This window comes from Urocitellus parryii, chromosome 1 (assembly GCF_045843805.1).
Source record: "Urocitellus parryii isolate mUroPar1 chromosome 1, mUroPar1.hap1, whole genome shotgun sequence".
NCBI classification, from domain to species: domain Eukaryota; kingdom Metazoa; phylum Chordata; class Mammalia; order Rodentia; family Sciuridae; genus Urocitellus; species Urocitellus parryii.
Window position 1 is genome coordinate 224462929 of NC_135531.1, and position 24870 is coordinate 224487798.

Genomic DNA, 24870 nt, shown 5'->3' on the forward strand with positions numbered 1-24870 from the left:
TAGGGTAACAAGGGTCACACTGTTAATAAGTGGTGAGACTCAGATCAGGCTGAGGCTGGAACTTGAGTTCATCTTGTTGACCACTAGCTGTGATCCCTCTATACAGAAGTGTCTACCATATTTCTGTTGTATTTTGGCAGGGCGGGGGGACCAGGGATTGAACCCAGGGGCACATCCCCAGCATTCTTTCTTTGTGTGTGTATTTTATTTAGAGACAGGGTCTCACTGAGTTGCTTAGAGCCTTGCTAAATTGTTAAGTTGCTAAGATTATTAGATTATAACATAATAGTACTTTTTTTATTTTGTTGCTCAAAGTGTTCCAGCTTGACCACTGAAGGCTCTTTCAGTTATTTCCAATATCCTTCTGATACACCCCTTCATTATGTTTTTTTGTTTGTTTGTTTTGAGTACTTTCTTTGGCATTATAGGATGCTGCAGGCTCATCTTATTTATTCCTTGAGCCAATCCTAAAATCAGCCATTTCTCCAAAAGTCTTTGTTTCCTTTATTAGAGAATAGTCTGGAAACTGGATATTGTTCCTTGCTATTAAGTTGTCTTTGCTTTTGGCCCTCACAATGGACAAAAAAAGGAAATATATGTGTGTACAATAAACCAATTATATACACACACCTACATACTTAAAAAAATTTTTGGATGTAGGTGGTCACAATACCTTTATTTATTTATTTTTATGTGATGCTGATGATCAAACCCAGTGCCTCACACGTACCAGGTGGGCACTCTACCACTGAGCCATGATCCCAGCACCATATACCTATATTTATAAATGTTTTTATATGTATCTATTTCTATCAAAATCAAACTAGAGATGACACTAATATTTAATTTTGACCTATTTTACATGATTCATGCTAGCTTTCTGTTCTTGCTTATTTATAGTTTCCACTGCAACAGTAAGAAACACAATTCTTAACACCACCATCCAATTATTAATTGTTCCATTCCAGTATATATATATAGTGGTTTCAGAATCATTAACCCACACCTCTGTGGAAAACTACTAGCTAAAGTATGGGGTTACATACAGTTCCCATTACCATTAATTTTTTGTGGTTAAGTTGCCAAGGCTGACCAAGAACTTGCACTCCTCATGCCTCAGTCTCCTGAATTTGGGATTACAGGCAAATGCCAGCACACCAGGCTTGCCTTAGTCTTACACAGTTATTCATGTCAGCACTTTTTCCATGGTCCCTTTTAGTGGGATCATTGCCTACATTTGTAAATACAGTTTGGTTTTGGTACAGTCTGTATTTTGTACTGGTATCCTTACTGCACCTAAATTATTTTTTACATTGTGCATACATTAAGATTCTCTCTGAGATTGAGGGATATAGGTCAGTTGTAGAAGATGTGGTTAGGATGTGAGGCCCTTAGTTCAATCCCTAGGACACAAGGACACACACACACACACAAAAAAAAAAAAAAAAAAGAAAGATTTACTCTGTGCTGTAACTGTAGGCGTTTTATAGTATCATATATCCATCATTTTATACAGTATCATACAAAATAGTTTCATCAACCTAAAAAATCCCTGGTTAATCAACCCTCTCTCCTCCAGAGCTCTGTTTCTGTTACATTCTTCTAACAGATAATATACTTTCATTCTTTCCCCTTATACCATGTTCGTATTTGTTAACATATGTGATCTCACTTCAATCCTAAATGTTTCCACTTAGCAGATGACTGAATGAAACTCAAGGAGAGTAAGAGGCTCACTCAACATCTCAGTAAGTGGCACTGGCACTAGAACTTGTGCCTTCTAACTAGTGGTATGATGCTCTTTCTACTACACAATCCTTTCTTCTTTTCAGCAGCAAGTGGATGGCTGTGCAGTGAGACAAGAATAAAAGGTAGAAGTGGTGGTAAGTGGTCATTTAAATTATATCTCATATTAACTAAACCTTTCACACTAAAAACATGAGAAAGTGGAATTCTAATTCTGGAAATTTGGTGAACTTGACACCTTAAAAAATTGTTATACAGCTCCCAAAATGCTGGATAAATTAATTTTTAAAAATATCTTGTTAAGGGCTGGGGATGTGGCTCAAGCGGTAGCGCGCTCGCTTGGCATGCATGCGGCCCGGGTTCGATCCTCAGCACCACATACAAAAAAAAAAAAACAAAGATGTTGTGTCCGCGGAAAACTAAAAAATAAATATTAAAATTCTTTCTGTCTCTCTCTCTCTAAAAAAAAAAAAAAATCTTGTTAAATACATCACTGAGCCACCAAGAAAAACAAATCCTCAGAAACCAAAGGTTAGCAAAATTGCAGAGCTGAATGAGTATTGAAGCCAGCAGCTACCCAAAGCCTACAATGTATGAAAAACAAAGCATCACAGAAATTCATCTGAATAAGCTCATTTGATTAACATTAAGAAATATATTTATGAATTTTACTGCATTATCAAATTAAAGGTAAAAATCATCTCACCTCAGCAGCTGCAGAGAAAGCATTTGATAAAATACAACATCCATTCATGATTAAAAATCAAATAAAAATTTTAGCAAATGTGGAATTGAAAAGAATTTCATTAACTTGATAAAGGGAAGCTGCCAATTGCCTTGTCTTCCTTAATGGCAAAATATTGAAAGTATTCCCTTTATAAACATGAATAAGACAAGGATGCTCATTAACAACAGTTCTATTCAAGAGCGTACTGGCCACCATGGTAATAAAGGAAAGAGAAACATAAAGTCAAAGGGTTGAGAAGAAAGGAGCAAAATTATCACAATTTCCTGAGGACACAACTATCTACACAGAAAATCTTCCAAATCCTACTAATGATGATAATTACTATTAAAGATAATGTTTTTCAAGATTGCTAAATAAGAGACCAGTTATACAAAAAGATAACAGCATTTTTATATAATAGTAAAATATAATTTAAAATCCCGATTATGTGGTATATATACACAATGGAATTTTATTCAGCCATAAAGAAGAATGAAATAATGGCACTGATGGTAAATGGATGGAAATGGAGAAAATTATGCTAAGTAAAATATGCCAGACTCAAATAATCAAGGGTTGAATGTTTTCTCTCATATGTGGAAGCTAGAGCAAAATAAGGAAAAGAAGGTGGTTGGGGAGGGTATTGGATATCTTAAAGGTACAGGAAATATCAGTAGAGCAGAAGAATGAGAATGAAGGAGGAAGGAAAGGAAAAGGGGAAGAAATAGGGAATGAATTTAACAAAATCATATTTATATTCATGCATAAAGGTACCAAAGGGAATTTTCCATATATATATGTGTATATAGATATATATGAAAGGAAGTTTAATAGAGAAGGGAGAAGAGGGATAGGGAGGAGGGAAGTAAAAGGGGAGATGGGGATTGAAATAAAATTTCTTGCATGTATGATTTTGTCAAAATGGACCCAAATACTATGTATAATTATAACATTCTAGTAAAAAATATACAAGTTATAATACTGTACAAAATATATTTGAGAAGATGCAAAATGTGCAAATCCCTTAAAGAAAATATTATAAAACTTAATTAAAAGACAAAGAAGATCTAAATAAATGGAGAGATACACTATCTTCACAGGATAATTTGATATGGGTAATTTGTCAGTTTTCTTCAAATTGATACACAGATTTAATGTCATCCAATTTAAAATTCCAATAGGTTTTCCCTGAAATGTAAGCTGATTTAAAAATGTGTATGAAGCTGGGCACATTAATGCATGCCTTTAATCCCAGTCATTCAGGAAGCAGAGGCAAGAGGGTCACAAGTTCAAGGCCAGCCTGGGCAACTTAGTGAGACTCTGTCTCAAATAAAAAATAAAAAAGGGTTGACAATGTGGATCAGTAGTAGAGCACCCATGTTAAATCCCCAGTACTGCCCAAATGACAACACCCCAAAACAAAGAGAACTGCAGCAAAAACCAAAAACATATGAAAGGGCAAACAGCAAAAATTAAGACAACCCTGAAGAAGAGGAACAAAGTAGAGGACCTACTCTCTCAGTTATCAAGTGTTATAACACTGTAGTAATTAAGTGGACAGATGCAGGCCCAGGGATAGAATGATAGAACAATGGAGGAAAAAACAGAATAGAAATTATTGTTTGAATATGATGTCAGCATGTTCACCAAAGACTCATGGGCTAGAAGTTTGGTCTCTAGTATGATAGTGTTGAAAAGTTGTGGAACCTTTTAAGAGAGGGGGTCTAGTGGAAGGTAATTAGTTCACAGGGGCACCACCCTTGGGAGAGATTAATATAGTTTTCATAGCACCCTGGTTAGTTCCCAAGAGAACAAACTGTTATAAAAAGAGGAAGCCTGGCTTTTGAATCTCTCTGGCTTCCTGTCATATTATAGTGTCTCTCTCTCTCATTTGTATTCCTACAACAATGCTACCACCATGCTATTATGTACCCAAGGGGGCCCTTACCAGAGGCCAAACAGATGGGGTCATTGAATTTTGGACTTTTAGTCTCTAAATTTGGGAAAAACATAAACCTTTTTATAAAGTATCCAAACTCAAGTATGTTGTTATAGTAATAGAAAATAGACAAATACACCATGTAAATTGTAAATTGATATGTAACAGAATTAGCACTGCAGATCTGTGAGGAAATGAGGGACTACTAAACAAATAGTTCTGGGACAAGTGGTTATTCAAGTATGAAAAAACAATAAAATGAATCCCTATTTTGTACTACATTCCAAAAACAAATTCTGTCCTCAATTAAAGATTTAAATAGGAAAAATTTTAGAACTTTTTAGGAAAAGGCGGGGCCGACATCTTCATGACATCAATTTAAAGATTTCTCAAACAACACTAACTCTAAAGAGAAATATCGATTACTTTTACTACATTTAAATTAAAAGCTTCTGGGGCTGGGGAAATAGCTCAGTTGAGAGAGTGCTTACCTTGCGTGCACAAGGCCCTGGGTCAATACCCAGCACAACAAAAATTAAAATTAAAAATTAAAAAAATTAAAAGCTTCTGTATAGTAACAAGTCATTGGGAGAATATATTTGCAACACATATGATGGAAGATTAGTACAACAGAAGGAACATGCATAAGCATTCCACAAAAAAAAAAAATCCAATAGAAAATGGGCAAAAGCGATGACATGGGAAATCCATGATAACATCATAATGTGATATAATTTTATATTGCCTAGATTGGAAAAAATGTAGAAGTCCAGCTGGGCATAGGGCTGCATGCCTGCAATCCCAACAACTTGGGAGACTGAGAAAGGAGGATAGCAAGTTTGAGGCCAGCAAGGCAACCTAGGAAGATCCTGTTTCAAAAATAAAAAGGGCCAATGACGTTATCTCAGTGGTACAGTGCCTCTGGTTCACTTCCCAGTGCTGCCAAACAAACAAACAACAACAAAAAGTGAAAGTGTAACAATATACAGGCAGGCAAGGAGGTAAAGAAATGCTTGAGAGGTCTTACATCCTGTCAATGGGAACATAAAAACTGCTACAGTTACATAAAAAGTCAACACGGTATTACCTAATAAAGCTGAAGATGCATACGCCCTATAATCCAGTAATTCAATGCCTATGTATTAATACTCTGTGGTAAGCAAAATTATAAAATATTCTCCAAGATTTCTGCCCCTTCAGCTTCCTACTGTCACACACCTCCCATATAGTCCTTGAGTGTGGATAGGACCTGTGAATATGATGGACAGTTGCTTCTTAGATAATTATTTTATGTAAAAGCCTACACTTACCTGCTAATTGATCTCCCTACATTTCACTCCCATTCCCAATACTATACCCAAGTATCTATTTAAAGAGAATGTCCCATCACTCTAATGACTTTTTAAAATTTATTTATTTATTCTAATTTGCTATACATGAGAGCCAAATGCATTTCAATTCACAGTACACATATGAAGCATAATTTTTCATTTCTCTGGTTGTACACAAAGTAGAGTCACACCATTTGTGTCTTCATACATGTACCTAGGATAATGATGTCCATCTCATTCTACCATCTTTCCTACCCCTATTCCCTTCTCTCCTCCTCCCACCCCACTATCCTAACCAAAGTTTCTCCATTCTTCACATGCTCCCACCTCCACCCACACTATGGATCAGTATCTATTTATCAGAGAAATTCAGCTTTTGGTTTTGGGGATAGGCTTATTTCAATTAGCATGATATTCTCCAACTCCACCTATTTACCTGAGAATGCCATGATATTATTTTCTTTTAATGCTGAGTAATATTTCATTGGGTATACTCCAGTTTGTTTATTCATTCATCTATTGAAGGGCATCTAGTTGGCTCCAAAATTTAGCTATTGTGAATTGTGCTGCTATAAACATTGATGTGGCTCTCACTGTAGCATGCTGTTTTTAAGTCCCTTGGGTATAGACCAAGGAGTGGGATAACTGGGTAAATGGTGGTTCCATTCCAAGTTTTCCAAGGAACCTCCATACTGCTTTCCATATTGGCCGCACCAATTTGCAGTCCCACCAGCAATGTTATGAGTGTGACTTTCCCCCACATCTTCACTAACATTTATTGTTGTTTGTATCCTTAATAGCTACTATTCTGACTGGAGTGAGATGAAATCTTAAAGAGTAGTTTTGATTTGCATTTCTCTAATTGCAAGAGATGTTGAACATTTTTTCATATATTTGTTGATTGATTCTATATCATCTTCTGAGAATTTTCTGTTCAGTTCCTTGGCCCATTTATTGACTGGGTTGTTTGGGGGTTTTTTGGTGTTAAGTTTTTTGAGTTCTTTATATATTCTGGAGATCAGTGCTCTATCTGATGTGCATGTGGTAAAAATTTGTTCTCATTCTATAGGCTCTCTCTTCACTTCACTGATTCTTTTTTTTTTTAAGAGAGAGAGAATTTTTTTAATATTTATTTTTTAGTTTTCGGTGGACACAACATCTTTGTTTGTATGTGGTCCTGAGGATCGAATCCGGGCCGCACGCATGCCAGGTGAGCGCACTACCGCTTGAGCCACATCCTCAGCCCTTCACTGATTATTTCTTTTGCTGAGAAGAAGCTTTTCAGTTTGACTCTATCCCATTTATTGATTCTTGATTTTATTTCTTGTGCTATAGGAGTCTAATGACTTATCATCACATTTCCATAGTCCCACATCCTCTATTCTCACCTGCTTCTGATATCTGATTTTATTTTCCTCTTCTATTATGTCCTAGCCACAGAGTATATTCTAACATTCTTCAGTGCTAATGTCTATAATACTAATATATATTTTTCATAAAATCTAGGCATTGTTTTATTGACATTATAAGTAGCTACCTGTTTCCCATTTATTCCAGGGAATTTGTGGATAACTGTTATCATTCTGCTTTACTATGACTTCAATTGATTCTTTTTTTCTCCCTCATCCTTAATATCTTTAATAGCATAAGTTCTCTTAACTGTTTCCAAAACATATACTGAATCTGTTTACTTCTTTCCATCTCTCTTGCTACCATTTTAGTCCAAAACACTATCATCGCTTGCACCTAGAACAATGTGGCCACCTGTCTTGTTGCAATACTTTTTATCCCCCCCCTGCAATACATTCTCCACACTATACCCATAAAGAGCTTATTATAACACAAATTCAATCTCATTACTTTCCTCCTCAAAGCCTACTATGGCTGTCCATCACAACAGAATAAAATCCAAACTCCTTACCATGGCCTTACAAAGCCCAACATGAATTATGTATAACTATAATCACCAATAAAAAAAGGGGGGATGAAGAAAGTGTGCCCAACATGATTAGGTCTCAGCCTACCACTTCAAGATTCTCTTTCTCTTGCACATTAAAGAGCTGTACTGGTCTTTTGACCATTTCAGAATAAGCCAAGCTTGTTGTTATAAGCCTTGGGAACCCTGTGCTCAAGCATTCCTTTGCCTGGACACTTACTTTAGATCTTTATAGCTTAGCTCTTCCTCATCATTCAGGGATCCTCTTCAAAGAGACTTTCCCTGACCACTCTGGTTAAAGCAGGGCTTCCAACCATGTTCTAGTACCTCACCCAGTTTTATTTTTCTTCTAGCACTTATCACTACCTGAAATTTTCATCTAATTATTTCCTGTATATCTTCTTCCTCATAAATAGGGACCTTGTCTAGCTTGTCTGCTATTATAACCTATGCCAAAATAGTTCCCAGGACATTGTGAATGAAAATAATTGTGTATTGAATGAATGACCTCCTGAGGCCTTGATTCAGAATTCTTTGTCTCTGAACAAAAGTTTAAGTTTAATAACCTGAGTGTTGTATATGTTTATTTAGTCATACTATGCTTCTTTAAGAAAAGCATATGAACAAAAAGCATTTTATTCACTTGTAAATTTACATTTCTTATTCTTTGTCTTAAAAATATTATGGCTACGATGGCTAAGGACTCTATAAATATAACACAGCCAAAGAATGGGAAAAAAGAAAACAAAAGAACCAAATTATGTTAAACTTCCCAAACTAAGTTGTTTCCCAATCATAAATGTATCTGTTCATGCTATTTTCCTTTAACAAATGAAAAAATATCTATTTTATAGGTGGAACTCTTAGGGATTTAAGATTTTGGAAAGTTAGTTCTTCTTCTTAATATTATAATTTCCATTTTGATTTGATTATCACTACCTGAATAAGGGGAGACTAAATCTGCATCTATGTTAAAAGTACTTAAATAGATTCCTTATGGTCACATGTTCCTATAGGTCATTCATTCATCAACACACATGTGCATTAACCACATTTTAGGCAATGTGCTTAAGAGGCAGAATGACTTACTACTGTTTCTGCTCAGGCAGAGAAACATGGAGGGACAAAACAAGGCTACTTATATTAAGCTCGAGAGGTCAGGGAAAGGGTCTGAGTGGAACTCTTGACACCTGGGAAGAGTGTTGCCATAAATGCATAAGAGATAATGGGGGGGCTGGGGATGTGGCTCAAGCGGTAGCACGCTCGCCTAGTGTGCGTGCGGCCCGGGTTCCATCCTCAGCACCACATACAAACGAAGATGTTGTGTCCGCCGAGAACTAAGAAAATAAATAAATAAATATTAAAATTCTCTCTCTCTCTCTGTCCCCCCCTCTCTCTCTCACTCTCTCTTTAAAAAAAAAAAAAAAAAAAAAAAAAAAAAAAAAAAGAGAGATAATGGGGAAGGAGTTCCAGATAAAATGGGCAAATATCAGAACTACAGAGCACATGTGAGGGATGGCCAAAAAGATGAGGCTGAAGTTAATGAAGTGCCTTGTATTCTTCACTAAGGGATTCTAATCTGTGCTATTAGGTACTTATATGGACCCTTAGGGATTTGCACATACATTCTCAAGACTGAGATTTCTGTAGGAGAAACCTTTCACTTTCAGTCTGACAAAAATTGAAAAGAAGGGAAAAAAAAGATTTTTTTAAAAAAGGGTACTCTGGGTCATCTGGATGACCACTTTTAGTTGAGTGTTACAAGATTTCAGTTCACACATATGGTTCAGACACATCTGTGTCACATTTGATGCACCACTTGTCATTGGTGCAGGATGAGAAAGAAATGGGAACTATTATACATAGTGACATTTTCAAATGAAGGTTCAGTGAAGTTATGAACCAACAGGGTACAGTGATGCATGCCTGTAATCCTACCTACTCAAAAGCCTGAGGCAGGAAGATTTTGAGTTCAAAACTAGTCTTAGGAAACTTAGCAAGACCCCATCTCAAAATAAAAAATTAAAATGGTTGGGAATATAGGGCAGTAGTAAAGCACTTCTGGGTTCAACCAAGTAAATAAACAGAAGTCATGACACACCAAATAAAGGAAATTTTTGCAGTGGTTTAACAAAGAAAGGAACATCGAGTGATCTCTTGACACTAGGGAAAATGGATAGGCTTTTCAATAAGGAAGAGGTTTACTTTGAGAAGTCTTTAGATCCAGCAAAATATTCTTTTTTTTTTTTTTTTAAAGAGAGAGTGAGAGGAGAGAGAGTGAGAGGGAGAGAATTTTTAATATTTATTTTTTAGTTCTCGGCGGACACAACATCTTTGTTGGTATGTGGTGCTGAGGATCGAACCCGGGCCAAACGCATGCCAGGCGAGCGCGCTACCGCTTGAGCCACATCCCCAGCCCCCAGCAAAATATTCTTATTGGACACAACGAGTAAGTATTCATTTGAATTTATTGATTTTATAGTTTTGCTTCATTTTTAAATGTTTAGGTGTTATAGTTGTATAAAAATACAATATAAAGAGTTTATACCTACTTTCATACTTGATTTCATGTTTAACATACTGAGATATTTTAAGTTAGAATGGAGGATCCTGGGTACCAGTTCTGGTTTGAGAAATTCTGCTGTAAGAGACAGGGAACCACTGAAAGATTGTAACATGAGAACAGCTTTGTGCTTTAGAAAAATCACTCTGGAAGAACGGAGCATTGGAACTGAAAGTACCAACTGAAAGAACAGTTAGGAGGCTACTTAATAATATGATAAAAATGGTAAGGCCCCAAATTACTCAATGAAATAAAGATGAGACAATAAGAGAACAGAAGGACTTGGCTGTGGGTGAGGTAAAGGGAGACATCTAGATAGAATGACTCTGTCTTGGGTGTTTTGGTGGTGAGATAAAGACCACAGGAAGACAAACAAGTGAAGGCAAAGAGGAAGGAGAAAAGAGAGAGATAATGAGTTCAATTCAGCAATGACTTGAATTTCATTCCAGCCAAAGAAAATCCAGTTATGTTTTCTGGGTTCTAGTTTTCTCAGTGACAGCTGCATTCATGAATTACCAAATTAACTATTGTAGCGCTGTCTAAAAATAAAGCACTCCACTGTATGCTCTAAATAAGTCATGAAAATCAGCAAAAGCCAAGCTCTGAAGGAAATGCATCAAGGTTAAAAAGAGATATGTTTTTTTTTTTTTTTTTTTACTGAATTTAAATTGTGACCCAGCGCACTCACCAGTACTGTAATTTTTGAACTGCCAGTCAGACATGATCACTCACCTTCCTAGAACACCTAAGAACTAGATGGAGATGCAAAGACCTCTCTCAGGGACCTACAACAAAACAATGGGACAACTTCTAGCTTAAGGTTATTGAAATTTTAGTGCACTGGAAACTTTGAACATATAGGCAGGGCTAGTTAACAAAGTATGCTATCTTTTACTTACAGAAATCAACGTGGAATATCTTAGGTAGTCCTATAAGAATGTAAGCATTTCATATTTTATTCCCTTTAAGTGGGGCAGGGTATGGGATTGGAAGGGAGAGGAAGGAAAACGCAGCAATTATCGCAATACCAGTCATTTTCCGCAGGCCACACAAAAGGCGGGCCTCTGAGAAGAGTAATTCAATCCTAGTTTGGTGGGAAAGCATCATCTTCCACCACTAATCATAATACAAAAGCAAAGTGTTTATACAAATAAAATGTTTAACAGTTAACCTCATCCACGACGTCTAACGAGCGGCTGAAGGGAAAGCCGCGGGGCGTACCTTTGGAGAGTGGTCACACTCGACACAGCCCCTGCGGGCGCCTGGCTTGAGCCTCCCAGAGCGAAAGCCAGGGGCGGCAGGAGACGGGGTACCAGAGAAGCAATGACCCCTGAGTGCAGCACAGGAAACTGGACCAGGAGGCGGCAACACAGCGCCCCCAGGGGTCTTCCCCGCGCGCCGCTACCAACCCGAGAAAGCTCTGGAGCCGCACAGCGCAGCCCACACCTTTGCTGGACCCAAGAGGGCGTTCTGGAGGCGGGGCCGCGTCATGCTGGGGCGGGGCTGGGGCAAGAACGCGTTTCCTGTTGCCTGATGGGAGTTGTAGTCCAGGAGGAAGCCAGCGTGCCCTGGGAACTACATTTCCCTCAGAGGTAGCGGCTACGGCAGGCCGCGAGGTAAAGCGGCTTTGCATTGTCCGCGGGCGGAGAGCGTCTTAGGGGCAGGACAGGAAGGGGGCGTTTTTTTTCTTCCCCTCTTCGCGTTCAGGTGGTGCGTACTTTGCGTTCCCTCGCCCAGTTACTGGGTACCCAGTACCCGGCTACCCGGTTAGCTTTCTTAAGATTCGGAGGTAGCTGTTTCTGCCCTACGTGGGAGTGAGGGGCCAGCCCTCTTCGGCCCAGCCAACCCTGCGGGCCGATCGCTCATCCATGGGCCCAACCCGGAAGCCCAACGTGTGCCGGAGGCTGAGTCGCCGGGCGCTGGGCTTCTTCGCGCGCGACGCAGGCGTGGTGCAGAGGACGAACCTGGGCATCCTTCGGGAGCTGGTGTGCCAGGTGACCTCCCGCCGGTCGCGGGCAGAGTGGAGGCAGCGGGGCACCTGTGGTCAGACTTCCTGCTGGGGTGCAGTTTTTGCATTCTAGGCTCCCTTTTGAGTGTGTTTCATATGACGGGAAGGGGGAATACGTGTCGTGCACCTGGGGGATTAGTAAATAGGTGTTAATAGGGCTGTCATATGGTTTTAGTTTTAAGCTGCTTATGCCTTCCTGCAAACTGTGTTTCTAAAAGTTGGGCACCCAGTTTAACCTAGACGCGAGGGCAGGGTGAGGAAGAATTCAAAATGTTTTTAAATAGCGTATGTGAAATTACTTTGAAAATGATGTATTTACCCTACTTAAAATGGATGCACAGAGTAGAAACTTATGAATTCTTTCCTAAACCGAAATCCCTTGTATTTTTCAGGAAAGTACTAAATTTAAGAATGTTTGGACAACTCATTCCAAGTCACCTATAGCTTATGAGAGAGGAAGAATATATTTTGACAATTATCGGTGCTGTGTTAGCAGGTAAATTTTTAGTGATAATTTTTCAGACTGTTGATCTCATCAGTAAGTTTTATAGAATCACATGCTTACATTAATGTACAGGAAGATAGAAGAAAGGGAAAATAGGTCCGAAATAAGACTAGGCAGTAAAATGCACGTAATTTAAAAATCTTAAGTCTAAAATTGTGAGGTTCCTCTTTAGAAATACTATATTAAAGCACAACTACATTTAATCCAGACAAAATAATACATTTTTCCCCACATTTTTATCAGTGCATGATAGTTGTACATAGTGATGGAATTTGTTGTCATATATTCTTATTATGCACACAGCATAGCAATATAACTTGTCTAATATCACTCCACAGCACTTCCCCCCCTCTCTTCCTGCCTCATTATTTATAAAACTCAAAGATACCAGAGTCCTGAAAGCTGGTTACTATATAATTAGATGCTGCTTTTTTAAGAGAAAAAATTTCAAACAAAATAATAGTATTTATAGATCCAGAATGTTTAACAGTTAACCTCAACCACAACAGTCCAACATGAGGCTACAGGGAAAGCTGCAGTGAATCCCCATATACCCATTACCTAGAATCAGAAACTATCAAGATTTGCAACACTCTCTTTCTCTCATCCATATCCCCTTTCCTTTACCTCTATGCTAGGTGTTTTAAAGCATATTCTGGACATGCTTCAGTGTGTATCTCTTAAAAAATCTTGGGCATTTTCTTTTTAAGAACTTTATTAAGATAGTTATATACCATACTATTTCTCCATGAAAAATGTACAATTGATTTTTTACATTCACAGATACACACAGCCATCACCATAATTATACATTTTCATTGTTGTAAAACAAAAAAGACAATCTTGAATGCTGTGATCCTAAATTTAGAAATCTCCCGAAATCAAAATCCCCAAAATTATAATCCTAAGAGATTTAAATGCCAAATGTTGAAATTTTAAAAGCCAAAATCTCAAAAACTGTAATACTTATGGGCAAAAGACTAGAAAAGAAGGCTAAAAAGCCATATTCAGGGCAAGGGAGAGGACTACTGTATTTTTGATTGTATACAGGACCATTTCATGGGTAGTACTCGTATCAACAGAATGTTCCTATTTTCTCCCTCTTTTAATAACACAACACCATTAAGTTTAAAGATATCTTTATAACACCATTGTCATTGATATAAAGATATCTTTAAACTTATTTTTGTTATAATCACTGAATACCTTTTTGCTGTTTTTATTTTCAGCAAACTTTTTAAATTCATTAAAGAAAAACAAGGAATTTTATTTTACCTTCATTTATGTCTTCTCTAACACTTCCATTTTTAGACCTGACTTATATCATTTTCCTTTCTCTGAAAAATGTTTTGAATATTTCTTATAAGGCAAGATATTCTCAATTTTGTTTATCTGGATAGTCACTTTTGAAGGATAATTTTTCTGGATACAGAAATTCTAGGTTGTGGAATTTTTTTGTTTTCTTTCAACACTATAGATAATTCACTTGGTTCTTGTTTGTATGATCTCTGAAAGAGAAGTTTGATGTAATTCTTCTCTTTGCTCCTCTGTAGATAAGGTGCCTTCCCCTCCCTGCTTCTCTTTTAAGATTTTCTCATTTTTTAAAAAAGAATTAACCTGTATTTTTTATTTATTTGTTTTTTATGTGGTGCTGAGGTTCAAACCCAGTGCCTCACTTGTGCTAGGCAAGTGCTCTACCACTGAACTACAGTCCCAGCCCTCTCCTCATTTTTTTTTATTTTCTGCTCTTTGAATATGATATACCTATGTGTAGTTTCTTTTTCTTTTTTTCTTTTTAACTTCCCTACTAGTGTTTCTGAGCTTCCTGGACTTGTACTTGGGCGTCTCGTGAGTTTTGGAAAATTCTCAGTCTTTATTTTAACTATTTCTGTTTTTCTCCTTCTGGTATTCCCATTGTGTGTACATTACACCTTCTCTTACTTGTCCCATAGTTATTGAATATTCTGTTCTACTTTTTTCTTTTCAGTTTGGGAAATTTCTGTTGACTTCTCTTTGAGCTTACTGATTCCTCAGCTGTATCCAGCCTACTGATGAGTCATTTTTCACTTCTACTATACTGTTTTTGATTTCTAGCATTTCCTTTTGATTTTTATCTTTCTACTTAATTGGCCATCTCTTCTTGCTTGTTATCCACTTTTTCCCTTAGAGCCCTTAACATATTAATCATAGTGTGTTGTTGTTTTGCCTTACTATTAAACCCAGAGCCTTGTGCATAATGGGCAAGTGTTCTGCCACTCAACCACACAACTAGCCTTTTTTTTTTTTTTTTTTTTTTTTTTTAATTTTTTAAACAGCCTCATTGAGTTGCCTAGACTGGTCTTATACGTGGGATCCTTCTACTTCAGCCTATCAAATAGCTGGGAGTTCAGGTTTAACCAGAGATTTTTTAAGTTCCTGATCTTATAATTCCAGAATCTCTGCCATATCTGAGCCCAGTTCTGATGCTTGCTTTGTCTCTTCAAACTTTGTATTTTGCCTTTTAGCATGCCTTGTAATTTTTTTGTAAAAGACTGTATGACATATTAGGGAAAAGGAATTGAGGTAAGTAGGCCTTTAGATTTTATGTTTATCTGGGTGAAGCTATTATTATTTGATGTAACCATAGGTATCAGAAGTTAAATTTTTCTTATTGTCTTGTTTATGTCTTCCCATTACTGGTTCCAGTGGCTTGTTTCTTGGACTCTGTTCCTGCTAACCTGTGATTCTTTCCCTGTGACCTCAATTCTCTGCTGGATCTAAGAATAATTGTTAATTTTCGAATTGTTTAGCCATTTTCTAATGAGTTCAAGCATCACAACTTCTGCTCTTTTCATGTTGCACCAGAAGCAGAAGTTAGAATAGTCTGCATTTGGAGTTTGTTCTGAACTCAGAAGGGCTCCTTCAGTTAGCTTTTTCTGGTTCACTCTGGCAAATTAGCCAGCCAATAATTTAGCCTATATTTCCAGTGAATGTGCCTATCTCCCATTTGTCTTTTACCACAGTCTTTACTGGTTTTGACAGTACACTTAGGCTTGATCCTTCTCCACATCTGTTGTAAATAAAGTCAGTTTTTCTAGAAGGAACTAGGGACTATCTGTTTTATGACCTACTTCTCCCAGGCATAATCTTCAAACCAGCACTCTAATAGGAGTAAATGAAACTCTTCTCTGTGAGTCACATCCCTGCTCTAAAAGCTGAACTTGTAAGTTTGAGGGAACACCAGCCTTACATCTTTTCAACTTGCCTCTCTTAGGATGGACCCATTGCAACTGCCTCTCTTAGGATGGACCCATTGCTTTATAAAGAGGGATAAGACCTATCAGGGCCCTAGTATTCTCAGCCATGTTGTACCCAAGGCAGAGCCTCCACTTCCTGAGTGGGACCTGGGTGGCAGAGAGGTGCCCCACCTCTTGACTACATTCACTCAGGACTCATTGTCTGCAACAGATAGCTGGGGGTTGGATGAGGAATGCTACCATTCTGCCTCTCTTGGGGAGATAGTTCTCTTAATAGAGGCAGTGGGGAGAGGAGCCTTGTGTTCTTGGTACACCAGTTTGAAGTAGAGTGGCCATCTTGTTGAACTAGGAATGAGGAAGAATGGAACCCTTCCTGCTCCAAACACCAAAGACTCCTATTATTCGAAGATTTTTTTTCCAGTGCTATGGATTAAACTGAGGGTCTTGTGCACAGTAAGCAAGTGTTCTACCACTGAGCTACATCCCCAGCCCATACTCCATATTCTTAATGAGTACTAATAGATTTTCATTAATAAACATGTCTTCATGTGCTGTATGTCCCCAATAGCATTTCCCAAGACTTTTAAGTTGTTATCCTTTTATAATTTTTCACAAGTTTGCTTTAAGAGTGTGTCTACAAAGCCTTACCACTGTCATGCTGGAAGTAGAAATCTAGACTTTTTTTATGTTCATAATGTCATTTTCACACCTAACAAAATTAGTGGTATTTCTTTGGTACCATTTGATACGCAGTTCATAACTTCCCCAGATTGTACATATTGCTTAATTTTAATAAGATTAATCAGAGTAATTGGCATTGATTAGTGTTCTAATGGTAAATAACATTGGAATTCTTTAACATGCCATCCAGGGATTTTTTTACCCAAAAGCTAGAATCACAAATGAGGTTGATTTTATTCCTGTGAAACTGTTTGGTTTAAACCTTTGACTCTGAGAGAATATCAAAGGTGAATAGAATGTCACTCTGAAAATTGTCTCTTTTTAAAAATATTTTTGTGTATTATAATTATATATAATGGTGGGATTTATTGTTACATGTTCATATGTGTGCACAGAAAGACAATATTATTTGCTCAGTTTTATGTTCCAGACCTCCTTCATTTCTCTTTTAACAGTGGTTTAATGTTAAAAGTTCATATGTTAAACATCTATATTCACGTCTCAATGGAAGTTGGCCAGGCATGGTGGCATGTACCTGTAGCCTCAGCTACTTAAGAGGCTGAGGCAAGAGGATCATTTGAGCCTAGGAGTTCAAGACCAGCCTGGGCAACATGGTGAGACCCTGTCTTAAAAATAAATAAGCCAGGTGTAGTGGTGTATCCCTGTAATCCCAGCCACTTGAGAGACTGAAGCAGGAGAGTCCCTTGAAGCCACGTCAGCAGCTTAGTGAGGCCCTGTCTCAAATAATAAAGAGGGCTGGGGAAGTGGCTTAATGGTAAAGCACCACTGGATCTATAATTCCCAGTACCAATAAATAAGAGACTGTTTTTACATCAAAGACTGTTCAATATTGGTAGAAATATCAACTTATTTTACCTTTCTGACAGATAATTTAGGAGCAAAAGTTGTAAAGAGACTTTTATTTTTTTTTAATAAAAAAAAAATATTTTTGTGGTACTGGGGATTGAACCCAGGGGCACTTAATTACTTGAGCCACATCCCCAGACTTCTTTTTTAAAAAAAATTTAGAGATAATTTCTAAGTTGTTTAGGGTCTTGCTAAATTGCTGAAGCTGACTTTGAACTCACTATCCTAATGCCTCAGCCTCCTAAGATGCTGGAATTAAAGATATGCACCACCGTGCCTGGCCAAGAGTGTTTCCTTTTTTATCCACTGATTTTCATTCTAAAATAATGGGAACAACTTATCTATTAATTTTGATTTTAAATATCAGAAAAATGGTTGAAGAACTCAATGGAATTCAGATATGTTTAAGGGTTAAAAAAAAAAAGTTTAATATAATCCAATTTAGCAAAACAGTGTTCAGCTACCTCTATGTATTAGAAGAAAATGAACCAAAATGTGAATGTTTAGTTTTGTAGTTGTATAGTATTATAAACTATTTCATATTTTTCCTATGTATGTGTATTATGAATTCTGTAACCAAAAAAAATTAATAAGAAAAACAACAAATAGTTTTTTGGTATTTTCAGATATCTGTATGAAAAGAAGTCTCAAACCTGAGTAAATACTGCTTCATTTACCAGGAATACTAATAATTTATTTTTCTTTTTTTCCAGTGTTGCCTCAGAGCCAAAAAAACTCTATGAAATGCCAAAATGTTCCAAATCGGAAAAAATAGAGGATGCTTTGTTATGGGAATGCCCAGTGGTAAGATTTGTTTTTAGAGCATTTGTTTCTACAGTATTTTTAGCCTAGAAGAACTGGTTATTGTTAATATATTCCATTAAGGATTAAAACATAAATATCACAGTGATTCCAGAATTATTAGCACAATGAAGAGGCGAATGTATCTTTTTATTATCATTTTCTCATAAATGTTTTTATCTTTAAAAAATCATTAATATTATGAATATTTTTTAAAGTAGATGTAGTTTTTAAATCTTTAAAATAGGAAAAGTTAGAAACATTAAAAGTTTCATAGCAATTTAAACTACTTTATTACTGTTCTTGGTGTTTAAGAGATCATTCTACTTACTGAAACAGAACCATAAAAAAGTATGGAGAGCATCTTTTATGATATACAGAATTTTATTGGTTCTTTTTAGTTATACATGATAATAGAATTCATTTTGACATAATTATAAAAACATGGAATATAATTTGTTCTTATTCAGTCCCCAGTACTTCCCCTTTTCCTCACCCCCTTTTCCCTTCCCTCTACCCTACTGATCTTTCTTTTATTTACTTACAGGTTTTTTTTTGTTGTTGTTGTTTTTAATTAGTGTCTTGTGGATGTACATAATGGTGAGATTCATTGTGGTATATTCCTACATGTACATGAGAATGTTAGATCTGTTAGATCAGATTCATTCCACTGTCTTTTCCTAACCCATGCCTTCTCCCTTCCCTTTATTCCTCTTTGTCTTACTCCACTGATCTTTCTTCTGTTTTTTTTTTTTTTTTAATCCCCCCTACTTGGACTTTTCAGGCCTGCATTATTTCTCTTGGCGTGATGGTCTCCAGTTCCATCCTTTTACTAGAAAATGCCATAAGTTGTTATTCTTTATGGCTTAGTAATAATCCAATGTGTATATATACCACATTTTCTTTATTTGTTCAACTATTGAAGGGCACTTAGGTTGGCTCCATATCTTAGCTATTGTGAATTGTGCCGCTATAGACATTGAAATGCCTGCACCACTGTAGTACACTGTTACACCGAGGAGTGCGATAGCCGGGTCATATGGTGATTCCATTCCTAGTTTTTTGAGGAATCTAAAGTGCTTTCTGGAGTGGTTGCACTAATTTGCAGTTCCACCAACAACTTAGGAGTATACCTTTTCCCCACATCCTTGCCATCATAAAGCGGATTCTTACAAGTTTTCTTCGCAAATGTTGTTAGGAAAATAATAAGATAAAAATAACAAATATGGCCATATAAGCTCATTCATCAGACCAGCCTTGCCCTGGTACATATTTTTCAGAACACTGTTTTTATGGAATGTTAACAGGTATGTAGGTACCAAAAGAGTTGGGAGGAATTGGGCTGTGGAAAAGTCTGGAACATTCTGAGTTCAGAAAGTTTACTTACATAATTACTTCTCAGAGACTTTATAATAACTTACATAATTTTACATAAGTTTACTTACATAATTACTTCTCAGAGACTTTATAATTCAAATAGTAATAATGTACACAATGACTATAAATCATTTTCCTAGATTCTTTTGGTTGTAAAACTTCCTTTTTTGGAGGAATATTTCTAAATGTAAGTTTTCCATGGCATCATTTTTTAATATTCTAAGTAATGCCTTCGGAATACTACAACCACTTAATCAGATCTTTAAATCAGTTTTCTGGAGCTGCTTTCTTTTTCTCTATATATTTATTTTCTGTTCATAGAAGGCTCCTTTCAAAATATCTTTTTTTCCCCTCAACTTCTCATTGAAAGCTATAAATAATTTTGTGCCCAACATACTTTATATATAATCAGAGATATGAAAAATTGTGCTGTATATGTGTAATAAGAATTGTAATGCATTCCACTGTCATTTATTTTTAAAAAATAAATTAAAAAAATAAAAAATAATTTTGTGCCTCCAGGAGTTTAAGCATCTTAATCCATTTTCATTTTGGTATGGTAGAGAGATGACAGATTTCTTACTTGAAAGTTTTGAACACACCAGTAAAAACACCAAAAATTTATAGAGAAATCTTGGCAAAAATAAAATTTCTTGTAACTTATTTTCTGTTCTCTCTTTAACATTTAAATATTTTGTTCTCATTTGCAGTGAAATAATGTTTTCCATGAGGAAAGAGTAAGAAGCATATTGTATTAACACTGACACACTAATGTGAAACTACTTTTTAATTATTACCTTTCTTTTTTGAGACAATGTGTGAAATCCAACTTTTGGTTTAAGAAAATAATTTAAACCTGTTATATATGCTGCATCAAATGTTTTTTTAATAGGCAAGGTATAAGTAGTATGTTTTTAAAAACTGAAATTTCCATGAAGTGATACTTACTAAGATATTATAGAAAAAATGCTTTTATATCATTGTCTATGACCCAAGGATGTAAGATTTCCAGTTAATAAAGTAAAAGCAAAACACAAAGAAGCAATCATTTTTCTTTCTGTAACATTTGACAGGGCAGACACTTCTTTGGGGGCATATGTAAAATAACCATGATCTCATTTTTTTCCTACTCTTTGTCCTAAGAAAATACTAAATTAATTTCAATTTTCTATTCTTAACTTTCTTCTTACTAACTACATTATAGTTCACAATTCATAGTAGACCCCTTTGCTCTTTTTTTTTTTTTCCTCCCTTCCTACATTAGACTTCCACCTTGAGGTAGCTCCTTAGTAACAAAAGTACCCAAACAGCTATCTACCTTTTCTAGGTTATTCATTGATGACAGGTTGTCTTTAAAAACAGGTTCATCTTTTATTCTTCTTTGGCTACCTCGATTCTGGATTCTAAGTTCTTATTTGAAGTTAGAATAGAACAGAAGTAAACTGTATGATAATTTGCAGTTTGTTGCATTCACTTCCATCTAAAGGAAAACAAGTTCTGTACTAAAAAAAAAGGCGGGGGGACAATAGGAACAACTCTTCTACCATATGATGTTTAATAGCTGTGCGGTTATACATGATTTTAAGAGCTGCTATTATCATTATCACAGCAGCATTAATACCCCTACTGTTATTGTTGGCTAGTATCTGTTGAATACGTAGGAAATAAATTACTTGAAGCACTGTTTAAATGCCTTATGTGAATAAATCCACTTAATAAGTTAATGATGAAAGTAATTCCCCACAATCTTACCTTTCCTTGTCTTAATTATCTTTCTCTGCATTTAATATTTCTTCTCTGGTTTACTTTTTCAACTGTCTTTAAGTATTTAGTTATTTTCTTTGGACATTGATTATTGCAAATTGTTCATGGCTAAGCAGTTTCACTTTTACACCTCATTTATTTTTTTAGGGGGAGGTACTTCCCGATCCATCAGATTATAAATCTTCACTCATAGCACTGACTGCTCACAATTGGCTACTTCGTATATCAGCAACTACAGGAAAAATCCTGGAGAAGATCTATCTTGCTTCCTATTGCAAATTCAGGTATTAACTCTTGAGTTTATTACTTAAGATGTTATAAAAATTTGAGAATGTACCCCAGGAAATTTTTAAAGCTGCCTCCCCCAGTATTTCAGTATTTACCATGATCTTAGTTCTATAAACTTAATGTTTTTCTTCCCTTCTGACCTTTGAAGAGCTGAGGGTAGAAACCCTCTATCTTTGGTTCCCTAATAAGTAACTAACCTATACATATCAGTTGACAGATAAACCTTTTTTTTTTTTTTTTAATAATGTGTCACTCCTCTACAAGTAGTATTTTCTATGTAAAGTGTACTTTATGGAGGTTTTCCTGAAGGCTAATCTGTTTTCAGTTAAATTATTTGCCTAGTACAATCTGAGAATTATTATTTTAACAGTTTTGTAAATTAGATGTAAATTTTTAGAGTGTTTGTGTGTGATTTGTGAAAATACTATTTTTGATACATTTTGTAACTCCTGGGTTTTGTTGGTGGTAGTGGTAGTGGTGGTACCACTGGTGATTAAACCCAGAGGTGCTTTACCATTGAGGTACCTCTCCATCGCTTTTTATTTTTTATTTTGGGACAGATTCTTACTAAATTGCTTAGAGCCTTGCTAAGTTGCTGAGGCTTGCCTTGAACTTGAAATTCTGCCTCAGCCTTCCAAGTTGCTGGGATTACAGGCATATGTAACTGTAGCTGGCTGATTTGTTTGTTTTAAAAAAGATTAATTTGCTTTTATAAATTAGGTAACTAAAAATTTGCTTACTTCTACCTATAATGTTTTGTATAAGGAAACTGACCTACATCATTAAATCTCCACTATTTAAAAGGTACTTGAGCTGGGACACACCTCAAGAAGTCATTGTAGTCAAGTCTGCTCAGAACAAAAGCTCAGCAGTGGCCCGACAGGTATGCATCAGTAAACATTCAATAAACCAAGAACTTCTTCCTTAGGAATTTGTCTGTAAAACTGTTATGAAAGAACTAATGATCTTTGATTTCTGAAGCTTGCTATTAAAGTTAGTAGGTAAGTATTTATTTTCTAAAGCATGTGATTAATATTTTTCTCTCTTTCCTTTTAAAGAATTACCTAAAGTGTAGAAATTATTTCAAGAATATTATTTTGGTTCTGTTGGTGACTTAATGGGGAAATGCTATAACAAACATTTAATTGAGCACTTTCTCTTAAATAGACATAGATTCTGCTTTTAGAAGTTTGCTGCTTCTTTATCTCCCAGGGATCTAGGGGGGGGAAATTATTTTTGTTTCCTCTTGGCAGAGGTTGTGTTCTTTCTCATTTTCTGTGTTTATTTTTATTTTGTGTGTGTGTGGTTCTGGAGACTGAACCCTAGACATTGAGCTTGCTAGGCAAGTACTGTACCTCTGAACTATACCTCCAGATCCCCCTTTTAAAAGAAATTTATTTTGAGGCAGGGTCTTGCCAAGTTGCCCAGGCTGGCCTTGAATTTTTGAATTTTCTAAGGTGGAGGAGGAGAATCAAGAGGAAGCCTCCTTAATAGCTAGGATTATAGGTGAATACCACTACCCCCAGCTCAAAAAAAATTTTTTTTATATAGATGTTGAACACAGGGACACTTAACCATTGAGCTACATCCCCAACCCTTCTTTATGTTTTATTTTGAAACAGGGTCTTGCTAAGTTGCTTAGAGCCTTGCTAGGTTTCTGAGGCTGCCTTTGAACTTGCAATTTTCCTGTCTCAGCTTCCCAAGCCACTGAGATTACAGGCATGTGCCACTACACCCAGCCCAGCTCAAGTTTCTAATGTGTCTTTTTAAGAATTTAATTCCTCAAGAGCAAGTACTATGTATTAAGGTTTTTCATTTACCACTGTCTGATAATGCTAATTAATGTCTTGTCAATATTTTTGCATTTCTAGACTTTATCCAGCCAAGAACTTGTAGCTCAAAATCAGGATATATAAACTATGCCTTTCCTTTGGTTTTTAGAAACTTGGAAGGAATCTATTTTATGTCTAAAAAAATCATAGTTTAAAAAATTTATTCTTTTTGAAAGGAGGATCTTTAGAGCTTTTAAACATTGCAGTCTTTTTTGTTTTGTTTTCTTTTTTTCTTTAAACAGTTTTTTCTTAGAGAGAAAAAGAGAAATTTTTTAATTTTTTTTTTTTTTTAGTTTTCGAGGGACACAACATCTTTGTTTGTATGTGGTGCTGAGGATCGAACCCAGGCCGCATGCATGCCAGGCAAGCGCGCTACCGCTTGAGCCACATCCCCAGCCCTTTGTTTTGTTTTCTAACCTGTAGTTATGGCAGTTTTGATTGGTGGTCTTTGTGCTCCATTATTTAGGGTTCTGTTGAAGTAGAGTCAGGCTGTGATGGGGCAGACACATTTGCCTGTCACAAAAAAACAAGAAATTCCCTTCAAGGCAGTACTGGGAAAGTACAACATTATTTAACATTTCATAATAGAAAGAAATTGACTGGAACGTATTCCTCAAAGTAAAGGGAGTGTTCCTCTTCAAGCTCAAGCTTTTATTGTTGGCATATTTTTTTTTTTTCATTTCATACAGGCATGTCAGTGCAACACTATTTTCAGGGATGTAACCATAATAACTATATGAGATTTGATTAGGCTTTTTGTGAGGAAGGTGGGGAACTACTGGGAATCAGACTTGGACCTCACACGTGCTAGGGAAGCACTCTACCACTGAGATACCTTCCCAATTCTACTTGATTAGACTGTTTCTTACTAGAACTTCAGTATACAGGATAAATACACAGTATCTTGTTGCTAAAGAATGACACCTGTTCTTTTTACGTTTATAAGTTTTTGTGTGTGTCTGTGTGCGTGTATGTATCTGAAGAGCCAAAAGTTTAGCTGACATATTTTAAATATGTTTGCCTTCCTCTTCAGTAACTTTTCAGTCTAGATAAATGGATGTTTCAATTCAGAAAACCTCTGTATAATGGCATGGATGTTTTCAGAAACAGAGCATTTCTGAAGTACTTTGGAGAGCTGCCTGTAATTTTAGTCTTTTTTTCTAGGCAGGCATTCAGCAACCCATTTTGTTGTACCTTGCAGTGTTCCAAGTTCTACCTTTTTCTCTTGTAGGCGTTCTAGAGATCAACAAAAGGGTATGAACTCACTTC

The 24870-nt window shown here is 36.2% G+C and overlaps 2 protein-coding genes across 2 annotated transcripts in view; one reads left to right on the forward strand and one right to left on the reverse strand.

The window, feature by feature from the left end:
• Mettl8 (methyltransferase 8, tRNA N3-cytidine) overlaps window positions 1-11618 on the reverse strand; it is an 84953-nt gene extending 73335 nt beyond the window's left edge. Inside the window, exon 1 of the mRNA XM_026389551.2 lies at window positions 11464-11618. The gene's annotated coding sequence lies outside the window, so the exon portion shown is untranslated. The remainder of the gene's footprint in view (window positions 1-11463) is intronic.
• A 334-nt stretch (window positions 11619-11952) lies between these two features.
• The window catches only part of Dcaf17 (DDB1 and CUL4 associated factor 17), a 42102-nt gene continuing 29184 nt past the window's right edge, over window positions 11953-24870 (forward strand). Inside the window, exons 1-6 of the mRNA XM_077802799.1 lie at window positions 11953-12236; window positions 12643-12746; window positions 18253-18343; window positions 21629-21765; window positions 22574-22652; window positions 24766-24855. Of these exons, the coding sequence (XP_077658925.1) occupies window positions 12111-12236; window positions 12643-12746; window positions 18253-18343; window positions 21629-21765; window positions 22574-22652; window positions 24766-24855 (627 nt within the window). The 5' untranslated portion in view covers window positions 11953-12110. The remainder of the gene's footprint in view (window positions 12237-12642; window positions 12747-18252; window positions 18344-21628; window positions 21766-22573; window positions 22653-24765; window positions 24856-24870) is intronic.